This window comes from Rhipicephalus sanguineus, chromosome 5 (genome assembly GCF_013339695.2).
Source record: "Rhipicephalus sanguineus isolate Rsan-2018 chromosome 5, BIME_Rsan_1.4, whole genome shotgun sequence".
Classification (NCBI taxonomy): domain Eukaryota; kingdom Metazoa; phylum Arthropoda; class Arachnida; order Ixodida; family Ixodidae; genus Rhipicephalus; species Rhipicephalus sanguineus.
The window spans coordinates 168735125-168752588 of NC_051180.1; the positions used below are offsets into that span (position 1 = coordinate 168735125).

At 45.2% G+C, this 17464-nt stretch overlaps 1 protein-coding gene across 1 annotated transcript in view; it reads left to right on the top strand.

Moving 5' to 3' along the window:
* The first annotated feature begins 215 nt into the window (after positions 1–215).
* The window catches only part of LOC119394424 (nephrin), a 186884-nt gene continuing 169635 nt past the window's right edge, over positions 216–17464 (top strand). Inside the window, exon 1 of the mRNA XM_049416082.1 lies at positions 216–414. Coding sequence (XP_049272039.1) covers positions 216–414 — 199 coding nt within the window. The remainder of the gene's footprint in view (positions 415–17464) is intronic.

Below are 17464 nucleotides of genomic sequence, written 5' to 3' on the forward strand. Positions count from 1 at the left end.
AAAAAGGAGACGTCGCTCTATTTGCGTTTCTGAGTGACTATGAAACTAAGTTGCACAGAAAAAAAAAGGGGGGGGGGGAACGGGGATGCAAGGAAGAGAGCGTTTACGTAAAGCGAATGAAGTAGAAAAAAGATAAAAAAGAAAAGCGCCTGTCAAGTCGGCCAGGTATTTGAGGTTGGCAGCACGACCGCGAGGAGGCGATTGTGCAGAGGGAGATGGCGGTGGGCTGTGGAGGACGGTGGATGGGGAAGGTGGGCGAGCTCTGGCGGCGCGACGCCACGGTGACATCGGCGGTCCTCAACGCGAAGCACGTGTATCCGAGGGCGCCCGTTCAACCGAAAGAGCTCAGCGCCGCCAACGTCACTCCATCGCTCGACTACGCGTGCGCAGACCGCGGGGCATCGACGGCGCGCGGTACGTTTCGTATGTGCATACGACCGGCGGGAACGGGCTGTGGCGTCGGCACAGCGGGAAGGCGAAAAATAAAAGGAAAGACGGTTTTTTCGGGAACGACCGGGAGGAAGGGAGTGCCGAGCCAGAGTGCGCGGAAGCAGCAAATGTGCCGGAGAGGCCATTACGATGATGAGGTGAAACGGTAGCGCGAGCTGGAGCGGCGGTGGTAAGCGGCGCGAAGGAACCAGCTGGATATAGCAACAGTGGCGGCTCGTGCTTCTTCTGCGACGCTGGCTGTGCTCGGGTCTCGTGGCGAGGGTGCCCAACCAGATAAGGCTTGAGCAGGAGACACCCAGATGAGAAAACATTTGAGCAAGACGCCAGAAAAGAAAAAATGACCTCTCTATACAGACCATGTTAGTGACGTCGACGCTTGCTTTGAGAGCTCGCGTAATGCAGTGACAAAAAAGAAATCAATATAAGGGATAGTTGGCCACCATCGACCAGTATGGATAGACCATCAGATGGCAACAGGACTATTTCTGCGGAAACGAAGTTGGCAGTACGCGACCAGATGCGTACTCTGTACGCCTGGCAATCACGCCGTTTGCTGATGTACACCCTGTGCGATGTTCTAGCGTGTTTGCCAGTCTAGTAAATGTTCGTTCAGCTGGCAGCTGCGTTACGACGACTGCGAACAACGTGACTGCGGCGTCATTGAGAGAGACGGAACATTACGGGATCGAGCGCTCTGAGCAAAGACAACGAATTGAAAGCACAGAGAGATCGAACGGGTCGAAATGCATGCACAACAGCCATACCGCGGATATTGGAAACATCTTCCTGAATACGTTTGCCGCACAATGAGGCTTAGCTACACAAACAAGTAATTTTCATTAGGATTCCTGCTGTAGTTCGCATATTTGACCGTCACTGACATTTGATGAACTTTGATCCCAGCAGCTAAAAATTCAATCCAATTGTTTCAGGGCAGTACATTTTGCTTTTGCCTTTTGCTGTACTTCGCTACAAAAGAAGTTGTAACGGCGGTAGCGTTTAGTCCCACTGAGGTGTTGATAGGGGTCCCTTTAGGGCTTAGACCCCTTTGTATATTTAGTGGCAGGGTTCTCCATAATATTGTAGGGGGGGGGGTAGTTTCATCGCTGCCTACTCCTCTCCCCAACTGGCAGAGTACGGAAAAAGAAAGAAGCTTTGCAATGGACGCAAAACTGAAAGAGAAGCGATGATGTGTTGCTCGGAACGACCTTTCTTTGGTTTCCGATTTTCCGAGAGTAAAGGTGTCATGTAAACAGTTCTTGAAACGCAAGGTCCCCGGCCGCGATTATTTCAAAAACTGTCGTGGCCATAACCCAGCCCATTAAGCATCGACGGGCCCGGTCCACCTGACTCAAGGTATGGAGCCAAGTTGGCACCCTCCTTAGATAAATATGGCGGCGGGGGGGGGGGGGGGGGGGGCAAGCCCTCATCCCCTCCTCCACCTTCCTCTGCGCACGCCTATGAAAACGTCGCTAGGTCTTCTTCGTAGGAAAGGATAATGCTCATAGCTGACTGTGTTAGCATGCAATGATGTGTGTGTTTTAGAAGAATTTAGAAAGAGAAGACAGTGTCTTGTGCATATTATAGCGTTATGAGGCAAAACATTTCGACTACCTCAGGAAAATGTTGACCTAGACGTAACCAAATAAATAAATAAATAAATAAAAAATAAAATAAATTGCACAAGATGCTACAGACAGTCAGTAATTTGGTCTGCATAATATCTGAATTGTTTCATTCAAGTACTATATGTGACACTTCCTGTGCAGTCGCATCTTATTTTCAACTTCATTGTAGCGCCTTCTGCGTGAACGAATAGACGCAGCGATAAATCTGCGACGATTCTGCATTGATTCATCGATGACCCGCATGGTGACACGACGTCATACAGGTGGTGAAAGAGGTAAAGACCCTGATCTGAACAGGAGCGTATATAAAGATGTATGAAACACTGCGGCACATGTTTAACTTGCGCAACAACACAATTGACCAACACATCCTCATTGAGCATACTCCGCCCATTGAGCTACGGAAGCACGGAGACCTCACGCTGAGTCTGTTGACGAGATATTGTTTGCCTTTTATGGAAATGTCGTAATTGCGTGCGATAAACATGTGTTGAGATAAGGAAAACTGATATGTCTAATACGCGAGGCATGGACGTCAAGTTGTGAAATCTAGTAGCCCTACGTGCTGCGCCTGAGTGACAGCAATACGCTAACTTTCTCGGGTTTATCAGAATTGATATCGTACTGCCGTAAGAATCGGCTCGCCAATTCGCCAGCTTACCTTTGAACAATCAGCTGCGCCCAGTTTATGTGCGTCATCTTTGTCACGATCGATATGGCATGTGCAGAGGCATCGAATGTCTCCGTTCATCTAAGCAGTCGGCAATGGTTCCGTTTATTTTTATTTTTTTTTTATTCGAATACTAAGCTAATAAAGAGAAAAATACCCGCATAGAAAAAAAAACGAAGCTAAAAAAAAACGAAGGTGCACTTGCGCGCAGACAACTCAAGCAATTTAAAGTTCAACAGAAATTTCTGTTCGCTCAGTGAAAGCTTCGTTGAACAAGGCTTTTCTGCAATTGCAGTAAGTACAGAAGACGCGGACTAGTCAGTTCCATCGTGGCGTGCCAGTTTATGACACTGCCTACGCAGGCTGTCCGTATTGATCTGATAGACAGGCAGGAGAAATGAGACGGCAGGCAAACAAACACAGCAATTTACGACAACCAGTACTGCATGTCAAGGCCTGGCACTAACAGCAGCAACATACCGTGCAACGATGGAACTGACTAGTCTGCGTCTTCTGTACTTAATGCATATGCAAAAAAGCCTTGTTCAACGAAACTTTCCCTGAGCGAACAAAAATTTCTGTCGAATTTTAAAGTGCTTGAATTGTTTGCGCGCAATTGTACCTTCGTTCTTTTTTCTGAGCCAGTATTTTTTCTCTTTATTAACTTTGTATTCGAATAAAAAAAATAATAAACGGGACCAATGCCGACTTCTTAAATAAAAGGAGCCCTCCGATGCATCTGTGCATGCGATATCGATCGCGACAAAGCTGCTGCACATGGTGCGAACCGTTATATATTGCGCGTGGTAACGACAACTCTTTCGAGCACTTTTTCGTCCAACAATGGCGGCGGATGCACACGTCGAGTGCACTCCAGAAATGATGACGATATTAAGTTGCGCTGGGAAGGGTTCTAGTATAGAGAAAAAAAAACAAGAAACAAAATATTCTCATATCAGCAGTCTCTTCCGATCTTGTTATTTAAGTAAATCTGTTTTTCTTTTTGTTTCGTTCGTCAGCAAAGAGCACTAAAACTGTGAAGCGGGATATGATGCTAAGGCAGGCAGGTTGCGACGCCTATATGTAAGGATGAGCTCACTTCATTACAACGCCGATAGTCTGGCAAGGGGCGAATATGTAGCTTAACAGACGATTTGATCGGGCTACTTGGTAATGATCCATCAATGTAGGTCGCGCAACACATCGCTATATCGACGGGTTGCTCATCGCTATCTTGACAGGAGCACGTCTTGACCTTAAAGAGCGTAATCTTGCGTGTGTACGCAACGCACACCTTTGAATGTGATTCAGCTGGAAAAAGGGGGGTTATTGTTACGAAGGTTTAACAGCGTAACCCTTTACGGTGTCGGTAACTTGTGCTCCGTCGGTAAAAAAACCAGCATCATCTTGAACCTGCACGCGCTCTCTTCATTCTCTTTACAGTCAAGCTGTCTAAGCTATTGGTAACTTGTGCTCTCTCGTGCAAAACTCCTCAGTTGGGTATGGGCCACAAGAGTTGGCCAAGCCCCACTACCGTGTACAGGAGGTGGGAGTGTCAAACAACAGCGAACACGTGAAGAAGAGAGAGAGAAAGAAAGAGATAGAAAGGACGAGGAAGAGAAAAATCGAGAGAAATAAAGGGAATAAAGAAGTAAAAAGATAGAGAGACAGAGAAAGACATAGAAAGGGAGAGAAAGAATCAGACACGAAAAAGTGAAATAGATAGAGAGGGAACGCAAGAAATTCAAAGACACAGATACAAAAAAGAGATACAAGAAACAGAGACAAAAAGAAAGAAAGAGAAGAAAGAAAGAAAAAAATAAAGAGAAACAAGGAAGAACACTCAGCAACGCTCTTCCTTCAGGCTTGGCACCACTAGTGCGAAGCTGCCATCATAATAAAGCAGTTGAAATAGTGTATTGATGAAATTAAAATCTTTCCGATCGTATTTCGTATGTCAATGTAATTGCGATAAAGCCTGTAATGTGTATCCGAATTGTATACCTGCTATTTTCGTATTTCTTGGATCCGCTGGAAAAGCCATACCACTATCGCGCTGACACACACGCGGGAATAACGCGCCATTCGAAGGTTGCAGGTTCGGTCCCTGCCGGCGGCAAGTTGTGTTTTCGTGCACTTCAATTTCTGCACTTTTATATCATAATTAGTACAAATAATGTCCCCTATACTTTCCTTGCGTTGATTGTCTGGTAGTTATCATTAAAGTTGTGTCTAACAAAGAATACACGACGTGTGCCTGGCAGCTAACTGTTTTGTATCCGATCTGGCGTAACTACAGAACGCTGGTGTAGGAGAATACGGCCGCTCCAGGGAGAGATGCTCTCCGCATAGTCACTTCGCGTTGAGAGCGCACCATGCAGAAGGGTATACGAGCCGCCCGCTGCGATGGCTTTCGAGATAGCCCGCGCGCCAGTGATCGCGACCGCGCCCATAGATCGAAAGTTCAAAGTAGTGGCTGTTCGAAGCGACAAGCCCCCCCCCCCCCGCCGCTCCTCATCTCGCGTCTTTTTTAGATGTGAAGCGTCTTATAGCGGAGTTCAATCCGGTGGTGGTGGTGGTGTGCGGCGTGACCACCCTTACTGCGCATGCGCAGACCTTCTCCTCCTCCCCTCTCCACTCCCTCTCTCCCTTTCCCTCTCCACATCACCTCCCCCCTTCCTCCTCCTTTTTCCTCTCCCCTCTCCATTCCCCCTCTCCACATCCCCTCTCCCCTTTCCCCCTCACCACTACACCTCTGAAACGCGGGCTCTACATGCCGAAACACTCCTTCGCATCGCTTCATGGTCCCCTTTAGCGGGAGATGTGATTTTTCATGGTCGTTTCACACAGGTTTCCTGTCTGCTTCGACGGTAGGCCTCCCGACAGGGGTGATGTTATCGCAGGCACCCTCCGAGCAACGGAAACGGGCCGGCTCATGTGATCTCTGCTTCGGCCGCGTTCGTCGCCCCCGCTTGCGCGCTTTTACCCGCAGTAGAACAGCAATGCGCAGGAGGGATCTTATCAATTTGGACTTCATACCGGAAGGACATGACGGCGACGGCAAAAACCCGTCGAGGCTGTCCATATAATTTCTATCGCAATAAAAACGAGCCCTTAAATTTCATTCCATTCGTACATTCCTAGCGAGGGTCCCATTCCGGCAGAATTCATGCCTTCAGGTACAAGGCGAGGGATTATTGGTCAGCTGCCAGCTCGTAAAAAAAGGATCACATGCTATGTGATGCAAGCGAGCAGAAAAAGAGTGCTCTACACCTGCCGTCATGGTTGCGAGCGGCGCTTGTTAACACTCCCCGGTCTAAATGCACAGATAAACCCGATAAAGTGGACGGGAGGATGACCGCCGCCGTAACTATACTGGGAGAGCGTCGGAGGCGTTATTCGATCGATGGTTGCACGTTGGGTTCCTGTCGGCGGCAAGCTGTCTTTTTGTCCGCATTATCTTCTTGACATTTATATCACAATTATTATAAATAACGTCCTCCACACTTTCTTTGGCTTTATTATCTGTTGGTTCTCATTAAAGACGCGTCGGCCACGGATCTTGCAGGCACTGAAGGACCTGCAGTGTGTAGCGGCAATAAATAAAGTAATAAGTATTGTCTGCTTACGTCAAATCGTAGCAATTTTAATAATATATATATATATATATATATATATATATATATATATATATATATATATATATATATATATATATATATATATATATTGTTGTTTATCCTCATTAAGAGTGGCCGCAAGGTCATCCTCGACGTTCTGCTCGTGAAATTTTGTGCAAAATGCGATTGTGCAGCTGGTATCGAGCAAGGCGCAGTCAACCAGCATCTTAAATTATCGGCTCATATTCACTGCTAACGGTACATGGAATCCAACTGAGGATCATTATAAGTCTGATGATCTTGAATTTCCATGGAACCGTTTCGCTGTGCAACTATGGGCTGACATCTGTCTTGGTATTTGACGTAATTCTTCCTGTGTTATGGGTAGTCCCAATGTGGCAATGCTCCTATGTGCTTGTCCGGCTGGTGCATCCGCTGCAACAGTATGCCGGAGATATTGCAGTGGGCGTAATAAAGTGCGAGAAAACGTACTATTAAAGGAAAGCGAAAAAGGAAGAAGAGGATAAAAATTATAGCGACGAAAAAAATAAAAAAAGAACGATTCTATAGATGCACATGAGATAAAAATGATCGAGAGCCTCGTCGCCTCCTTCGCAATCCGTCGCAGATTGTGTCTTTCTCCACACCGTACGTCCTTGACCACCACGACGGTCGGATAGATTGGCCAGCGCGTCCGAAAGATCAATCAGACAGAGTGACAAACATTATATCGCCTTTTGCAGGTGTTCGTTGCATTGTATCCTGGGCCATCTCCCTTCAGCATCTTTACGGACGCTACTGCCTTTCGAGACTTGCGTTTTCTCGCTTTTTCGTTTCGTTTCTTGAGCAGCTACGTAATCAACAACGGATGTCTCCAGTGTGTTGCGACAAAGCCGCCCGTTTGCTTCGCCAGATGAAGAAACGGTTGCTAAATCTGCGACGGATGGCATGGTCTCTGATAATGGAAGGTGGGGCACGACTACAATCTGCTGTGCTTAGCGATGAGTGTCGTATAACGGCATATTGGCCGCGTCAGTGGGGCAACCATCCATTTGTCATTTCCTGAGAAAAAGAAGAAGAATAAAATACACATATATCATATCCATTTAAAATCATATATTAGTTGTTCTTACTCCATTTTACACCTTAGTAAGACGTTTTGCATCCCAGTGCCCTAAAATATTTATTGACATCCGTGTTCTTTTACGTCAAAGCATAAATACATGCATGTCATGTAGTAAAACGAAAATATACAACACTGTTGCGAAATTTTTTTGATCCACTTGAAGCCATTCTGCTTTGCTACTACGCCGTGGAACTGTTGATTCCTCGATGTTCGGTGCTTTGTATACAACGGTAATCGCAAAAACGCGTCATGCTGAATAGTCCTAATGTGTCCGATCGTTATGTCAATACAAACCTCACTTGTGAACAGTGCTGGGCAGTATCGAAGATACAAGTATCTTAGATACTATCTTAGATACCCTATGGGTATCTTGTATCTGTATCGCGATACTTCTCGAAAGACGAGTATCTGTATCTGTATTTCCGATACATTTGATAATGATCGTGTATCTTAAGATACAAGATATTTCTATCGCAACACAACCATGCGAAACAATAATCGCTGGCCAAGCTCCGCTTCTCAAGCTGGTAATGGTGCCACTACGCCATTTGAATAAGTCTTAGGGCAGTGACGCAATTTTGTTTTTCCGCCAGAGTACCCCAGTGAGTGTAGAAGATGAGGAAGACAAGCGCGCGGTCGTGTACGCCCAGCCCACGCACCTTTTGTTTTCTCGATTTTTTTTCCTTTTTGGTTGCGCCGATGCCGCGACACTTGCTCTTAGCCACTGTCCTGCGCCGCGTCTATCGCGCAAATTCTGATGTTGCTACACTGTCGTTATTGAAGGTTCTCTTGCGTCATGTGTCTTGCTCCGTAACGAAATGTGTTGCGTGCAGGAATGGGGTTTCTTTGCGTCGCGTGGATTTTACATATCAGCGATTTGAAGGATCTTGTGGATGTAAGCTTGATTTGCATGCCATGAATTAACTCATACGCATATAAGAATATAACAACGTTAGCACCACAGGTACTGATGCTAGATCTGAAAGAGCAAGCGTTTACCTAACAGAAAATATCTTGGCTTACCCTATTTTTCACTTGTTGCTACATTTATTCAAATTATTTATGAAATCATAATTTCATTATTAGCCCAAGTGCTTTCTTAGCTGTCATTTTGCATCCCTTACATTACCTAAGTATCTGCACTGTTTTTCCGGTCTGATCACCGCAGTAGATCTTTTGTAACGCGCTCCCAAAATAAGACCTATGCTTTATTCTTCTAACTGCCTACTTCATTTCCACTACTGTTTACACATTTACACGTTGCCAAGGCGATTTTGAAAACAAAAAAGCCGGCAGATCCCACGCATTGTGGGAATCGATGTAATGCGAAGCAGCCAGCAAAGAGCTGCATACATCGTCTTGTATGTCGTTTAGCAAAATACGTGTCACCGTTTTCATGTTAACTCCTATTATTTATGTTCGTCACACAGTAACGTCGCGCAATACCAACTTCGGGGTAGATCAAGCTAGCGAAACGGCCGCCAGCGCACCATGAGCGTGGCATGTAAGTCATGCTGTACATGACATGTGTGTCATGACTTTCGTGTTATCTCGTGTTATTTATGTTCGTCACACAGCACGTCACAAGATACCAATTTCGGTGTACATCAAGCTAGCGAAACGGCCGCCAGCGCGCCATGAGCGTGGCAGGTATCATGCTGTATATGACATGCGTGTCATGATTTTCATGTTAACTCGTGTTATTTATGTTCGTCACACAGTCACGTCGCAAGATACCAATTTCGGTGTATATCGAGCTAGCGAAACGGCCGCTAGAGCACCATGAGCGTGGCACGTGTCATGCTTACATGACATTCGTGTCATGATTTTCAGGTTAACTCGTGTTTTTTATGTTCGTCACACAGTCACGTCGCGCAATACCATTTTCGGGGTAGATCAAGCTAGCGAAACGGCCGCCAGCGCCCCATGAGCGTGGCACGTAAGCCATGCTGTACATGACATGCGTGTCATGATTTTCGTGTTAACTCGTGTTATTTATGTTCGTCACACAGTCACGTCCCAAGATACCAATTTCGGTGTATATCGAGCTAGCGAAACGGCCGCCAGCGCGCCATGAGCGTGGCACGTGTCATGCTGTATATGACATGCGTGTCATGATTTTCGTGTTAACTCGTGTTATTTATGTTCGTCACACAGTCACGTCGCGCAATACCAATTTCGGGGTAGATCAAGCTAGCGAAACGACCACCAGCGCCCCATGAGCGTGGCACGTAAGTCATGCTGTACATGACATGCATGTCATGATTTTCATGTTAACTCGCGTTATTTATGTTTGTCATACAGTCACGTCCCAAGATACCAATTTCGGTGTATATCGAGCTAGCGAAACGGCCGCTAGAGCACCATGAGCGTGGCACGTGTCATGCTGTACATGACATTCGTGTTATGATTTTCATGTTAACTCGTGTTTTTTATGTTAGTCACACAGTCACGTCGCGGAATACCATTTTCGGGGTAGATCAAGCTAGCGAAACGGCCGCCAGCGCCCCATGAGCGTGGCACGTAAGTCATGCTGTACATGACATGCGTGTCATGATTTTCGTGTTAACTCGTGTTATATATGTTCGACACACAGTCACGTCGCGCAATACCAATTTCGGGGTAGATTAAGCTAGCGAAACGACCACCAGCGCCCCATGAGCGTGGCACGTAAGTCACGCTGTACATGACATGCGTGTCATGATTTTCGTGTTAACTCGTGTTATTTATGTTCGTCACACAGTCATGACGCGCAATACCATTTTCGGGGTAGATCAAGCTAGCGAAACGGCCGCCAGCGCCCCATGAGTGTGCCACGTAAGTCATGCTGTACATGACATGCGTGTCATGATTTTCGTGTTAACTCGTGTTATTTATGTTCGTCACACAGTCATGACGCGCAATACCATTTTCGGGGTAGATCAAGCTAGCGAAACGGCCGCCAGCGCCCCATGAGCGTGGCACGTAAGTCATGCTGTACATGACATGCGTGTCATGATTTTCGTGTTAACTCGTGTTATTTATGTTCGACACACAGTCACGTCGCGCAAAACCAATTTCGGGGTAGATCAAGCTAGCGAAACGACCACCAGCGCCCCATGAGCGTGGCACGTAAGTCACGCTGTACATGACATGCGTGTCATGATTTTCGTGTTAACTCGTGTTATTTATGTTCGTCACACAGTCATGACGCGCAATACCATTTTCGGGGTAGATCAAGCTAGCGAAACGGCCGCCAGCGCCCCATGAGCGTGGCACGTAAGTCATGCTGTACATGACATGCGTGTCACGATTTTCACGTCAACTCGTATTATTTGTGTTCGTTACACAGTCACGTCGCAAGATACCAATTTTGGTGTATATCAAGCTAGCGAAACGGCTGCCAGCGCACCATGAGCGTGGCATGTAAATCATGCTGTACATGACATGCGTGTCATGATTTTCATGTTATGACTTGTTATTTATGTTCGTCATACAGTCATGTTGCACCATACCAACTTTGGTGTACATTCGATTAACCATGCGACCAGGAGAGCACAAAGTCGTAGGCGGCTAGATAGATAGATAGATAGATAGATAGATAGATAGATAGATAGATAGATAGATAGATAGATAGATAGATAGATAGATAGATAGATAGATAGATAGATAGATAGATAGATAGATAGATAGATAGATAGATAGATAGATAGATACGCTCAATGTCGCAGAAGTTCGCTAAGAAATTCTTCGCATTTAATATATAATTATGTGGGCGTACCTTCAGTAAATAGTACAAAACATTCTGCTTACCGCCTAGGAAAATAGCGAAATTGAGTTTGCATTATAATATTGGAAATCATTAGGAGCCACCCTAAAGATGTTAGGAAGAGGATTCGAGAAAAGTTGTTTTACTGAATGCTCTGTTTTGCTCATGAGCGTCCCAACGAGCCGTTTCAGGCAATTTTCCGCAGGCACTGAATTTTCTATTGTCTCAACAGGTAAGTTGACCATACTTCATGCTCATAGCTATTCAGGGCGCCGTCTGTATTGTGTTTCTGTACTCATTCAATGTGAATGTTTGATACACAACCACCTCTTTATTTTACTTATCTTTCTTTTTCCTGTTTTAGGCTTTCTTAAATATTTTTTGCATTACTAATCGCCACGTAATGGGAGCTATAAGTGGCAATAGCCGCGAATAGTGGCGGTGTCCTGCGACGTTTTGTGGAACTATACAATACGTCTGAGACGTTTCTGTGTAGCACATGTTCTCTCGTTGAAGAAAAATTGCTAATAAGATTACACGTTAGTGAGTATATCAACAAAGAATCCTTTACGCCGGCAGATAAGTAGAATATGAAAATTCATTGGAGTTTTACACCATCTACGTATACACCAGAGGTCTCAAAGTGAGCTTATAGCCAGCGGGCCGCAGTCGCGAAATTTAGTTGCAAAGGCCGGGACAGTGAAGATGGTGGGAGAAAGTTTGAACAAAATGACGTTTGAAAGGAAGCCTTTCCTATATCTCATATACAGGTGAAAGGGATTTGGAGTCAGGATTCGTGAAACATCGATACCGATGTACAGAATGACTGATATCTGGACGCGGATTCTGAAATATAGAGCTTTTGTTCCACGGTTATGTTTCAGCACATGGTGACTACATGTTCCTCACGAAAGGAATGCTTGAGACCAGTCATGTCTGTGTAGCTCACGAACATGCTTATTTAGAAAATAAAAACAAATGAGACGAAGACGGTCATGTGCGCGGGCCGGGCCGCTAGCGAAAGGTCTCAAACCCCTAGTATACACCAGCGCCCCCCCCCCCCCAAGAAAAAAAAGAAAGAAAAATGGCGCTACCAGCGTTGTTGCTGCTGTACACCTGTCCGGATATACGGTATTGTGCAAGCTCTCTTTTACGGACAAGGTAAAAGTCCACACCGGTATTTGCGCCATCGTGCGACGGCTTCTTATTGACGTTATTGTGATTATATGGCAACCTGCTAGATGGTCGGCAAGCTGTGCAAAGCAAGTACCACTGTCAGCGAAGTGTGCAAAGAGTTGTCCTGTGAATAAGCTAAAACAAACCCCAAGAAGTTGTTTTGGAAGGAAACTAATGTACTTTGAGCAAGAAGGGCGAAACTTATGAGATACTAACAGACATTTCATTCAAGTGAAACAAAATAGGTCACAGTTAAGAAATTTTCAAGCAGACATTGTCGTGCATAGGCGTTTGCTGCTACATTATATGAATCTATAATAACAAATTTCAGAATGTATCGAAGTATCTTAAAATAAAATTGCCATGTATCGTATCAGATACAATTTTTTGTGGCAGTATCTTGTATCTGTATATCCAATACTTCTTGCCTGAGTATCTTGTATTGTATCTTTTCACAATTTCAAAGTATCTTTGCCCAGCCCTGCTTGTGAAGCATCAATTGACTGTTCGGAATTGCATGAAAGGAATGTAAGGATGTTCAGTGATGCTTCATGCTTTGTGTTCACTACGGTACACAGATCTAGAGGTAAAAGTTTCATCAACTAGAAATATGTTAAAGGGACCCTGCAACACTTCTTGAACGCAGTCGGAAAACACTGACGATCAAAAGTCAGTGACCGTGTCAGCAAAATATTATTGTACCGCACGCATCAGGGAAATTACCGTTTAGTTTCAAGGACAGCAAAAATCGCTGACTCTTCTTCTCTGAGCAATGTTACGCTTGGCCTAGACGGGCTCCAAGCGGGAGGAGAAGACGCCGTGAGAACGAAGAACGAACGTTTTAAGGCGGCATGCTGGCGGAAGAAGGTGTACAAAACAACGGCCCCATTGCGTGGCCTGCAGCCTTTTATAAGGAACGCCGTGGTCACAGGGGGCGGGACAACACAACAACGCGCACGCCCGGCAACAGATTATCGCACTCAAGCAGTTGAGCCAGACTTGGGCGCTGGCTGATAAGCGATGCGCAGCGCGCAAACGCGTAAGCAAGCTACGCAATCCCGCGGTATTGACTACATAGTTGAAAGCGCTGACACGGCGATCGGTTGATTTCACAATAGCTAAAACATTCTCAGTAATATTTCAATGGTTCGTATATAGTTCAATGAAGAAAAAATATGTATGTCGCTTTTCAAAAACGCCCCAAAAAAGTATGTCATTCTTGCTTTTCCGGTCTCAATGGACGGTCGCCTGTTTATGTTTTCTTCCTGCCTGTGTTCATGCGAAGTGGCACCGGGTGTAGTACGACCATGAAATTTCGAGCTGCGCGTCCATATCCGTCACTGACCTCATACTCAGCCCGCTACCACAGAATTTACTAATGCACACTGTCGTTTTTAAAACCTTCGGTATCTTTGCCAGAGCACACTTGATCTCTCCGACGCTTCTCGCGGGCTACACTCCTTGACAGGCGTCACTCGCTGTTGAGCCAACCCAAGCCGTTTCATGATTAGCTGTCTTGACTTGCGGCTATCTGTCGGCCACAGTTGACACAATATAATGGCGATGCGCACCAGGTTCCCGCGGAGCTTGACCAAACTCTAGCACGGCAACCGGGCTCCTTGTGCTGCTTCGGAACTTCAAGTTGAACTATGTCATCATTTATGATTGTTGTCTAGGTTGGTTGCGTAGGTACCGCGACCGCCACATGCCAGTACGGCGCTTGTCTGAATTATTATTATTATTATTATTATTACGTTTTATTGGCACAAGGGCATCTAAGGCCAAAGAGCGCCAGTACAAGTGTCATAGTTTCAGTTTAGTTATCTAAAATCACTGGTTATAATAATTGCTGTACAGGGGCATATCTATAAAATATATATAACTACGGTGTCTTAAAATGAATATCTATTTCATATCCTTGATATCGTTGGCTGCAGGTTCTCATGGTAAATGAGTCGGCAAGGTCCAAGAACCTCACTGCCGAATTCTTGCCTGCGCAAGAACTGCGAGGGCTCGGACGTATTTCAACACGCACGGCAACAGGCTGTACCTCACATGTGAGGCCCAGCCTGGTGACTAGGATGGAATGATACCATTTCTAAAAACTTGGTTTTCGCTAGGTATTTAAGAAGTCGCTTATGGTTAAACATTGGCTCGAGTGATAAGAATAGCGCGGGATGAGGTGGAATATGATAGCGGTAAAGTTCCCTAAAATGGGTCAGTCGCTCTTGGTGAAGCGCGGGACATTCAATTAGGACATGCAGAATGGTTAGATTCTCTGCACAGTGTATACAAGTCGGTGGATCACTGCCTGTCAGGAGGTGTTTATGTGTGGCATAGGTGTGGCCTATCCTGAGCCGTGCTAGGGTGACTTCGGTGAATCTGTTGAGTTTTTGTGGCATAGGTTTTGTTATTTGTGGTTTTACTAGATGGAGCTTGTTCTCGACTTGTTTGTCCCATTCAGCTTGCCAGTGTCTACGTAGCGCTCTCCGTACAACAGGTTTTAGGTCCACACCAGGAACAGAATTTACATCTATAGTGTGCCGACTAGCTGCTTCTCGGGCATTCTTGTCCACTATTTCATTGCCTGCGATCCCAGAGTGACCTGGCACCCAGCATAGAACTATAGAAAGGTTTAAGTTATAGGCTGCATTGATAGTATTAAGGAGCTTGTTGAAAACAGTGTTTTTGCTGTACTTGCCACAGGACAAGGCTGTAACTACGCTTAAGGAATCTGTGTACACTATAGACCTTTGTATCTTATGTTGTATAATGTGCTCAATAATTAGCAGTATTCCAAACGCTTCAGCCGTAAAAATGCTGGTATGTGTATGTAAGGTCTTGGTGCTGGAGAAGTTTTGGCCATAGGCTGCACAGGATACAGATGTTGAGGACTTTGATCCATCAAAGAAGGCGGTTGAACGATATTTGTGCTCAAGGGCCAAAAAATGTTGCTCAATTAGCGCATTTGGACAAGTTTTCTTTTTAAAGTCTTTAAAGGACCAGTCACAAGTGACCGGACGGTGCTTCCAAGGGGCAACGGCTTCAGAATGGTCAGTTTTCTGTAGATCCGCGAAATTAATTTCTAGTTTTTCTGCAACAGGTTTTATTGCCAACGGAAACGGCGGGGCGATTGAGGGCCGGTTTGCATATAGCTGTTTTGTAGACACATCATTTATAAGCGCTTTGCATGGGTGATGCTTCAGGGACATGATACGGGTTGCATAGGTGACTCCTAGATATGTGCGCTGATAGTCCAGAGGCCACTGATCCGACTCTGCATAAAGGCTTTGTACAGGACTGGTACGGAAGGCACCAAGGGCCAGGCGGATGCCTAAGTGGTATACAGGGTCCAATAGCTTGAGTGCTGTCTTTGAAGCTGACTGGTATACTACGCATCCATAATCTATGCGTGACACAACCAGGCTTCTAAACAGAGCTATGAGACAATATCTGTCTGTCCCCCACGACTGATGGGATAAAATCTTTAAAAGGTTCATAGTCTTAAGGCATTTTAGCTGCAGTTGTTTTATATGCTGAATGAAGGTGAGCTTAGCATCGAAGATTACACCGAGGAATTTTTGTTCTTTAGCAATGATTAGGCTTTGTCCATTCATTAGTATGCTAGGGTCAGGATGTATCCCTCTTCGTCTGGAGAACAATACAGCGGTAGACTTACCGGTGTTAAATTTAAACCCATTTTCATCAGCCCATTTCGAAAGTCTGTTAACACCTAGCTGTATCTGGCGCTCGCATATGGTCAAGTTGCAGGATTTGAAACTGATTTGAATGTCATCCACATAGACTGAATAAGATATCGCAGGCGGAATTACATGGCGAAGAGAGTTCATTTTAACTATAAAAAGTGTGCAGCTCAGTACTCCTCCTTGTGGTACTCCATTTTCTTGAAGAAATGTGCGCGATAATACACATCCTATTCTTACACGAAACTTCCTTTCAGATAGGTAGTCTCTTAGGATGTTAATCAACCTACCACATATTCCGAAGGACGTTAAGTCTTGCAGGATTCCGTATCGCCAGGCAGTGTCATACGCCTTCTCGAGATCAAAGAAAACAGAAAGGCAGTATTGGTTGTGTACAAAGGCATCACGTACATATGACTCAAGGAGGACAAGATTATCAGTTGTGGACCTAGCTCTTCGGAACCAGATTGGCAAGGATCCAATATACCGTTATATTCTAGATAATGGATTAAACGGCGGTTGATCATTTTTTCAAATACTTTGAGTAGGCAGCTTGTGAGTGCAATAGGCCTGTAACTATTCACCGAGGAAGGATCTTTGCCGCGTTTGAGGATTGGAAGGACAATGGCCTCTTTCCAAGCGGAGGGTATGTTGCCAGTATCGAAAATTTTGTTGTAAAGACCTAAAAGGCAGTTCAGGGTTTCGTTGGGGAGATTTGCGATCATTTCATAGGTAATTGTGTCAGAACCAGGCGCTGAACTTACACAAGAATCTAGAGCAAGCTTGAGTTCGTGGAGTGTTAGTGGTTGGTTATATCCATCTGATAGAGGCCTGTTCGGACGCAGAGGTACACTTTCAGCTATGTGTTTATGGTGCATGAACTTCTCGGTATAATTTTCTGAGCTTGATACTTTCTCAAAGTGTTCGCCAAGAGTGTTTGCTTGTTCTTCTATTGTGTTACCGGAGTCATTGACCATAGGGAAGGGATTTGGGTGTTGTCCTTTGAGTTTATGGACCCTATTAAACACCTTGCGGGCATCTGTGTAAGAGTTTATTGAGGATATATAGCGTGTCCAGCTTTCCCTTTTGCCTATACGGCGAATGCGCCTGCCGTTAGCTTTGCAGCTTTTGAAGTGTATCAAGTTTTCGACTGTTGGGTACTGAGAGAAAATGCTCCATGCTTTGTTCTGGCGTTTCTTTGCATTTTCACAATCCTTATTCCACCATGGTTTCGCATTAGTTTTATTTGTGCTAGACAGAGGTATGCACTTTTTAGCAGAAGTGAGGATATATTCGGAGATATAGCTAGCCAGCTCTTCTACACCTAGGTGGTCCACTTCTT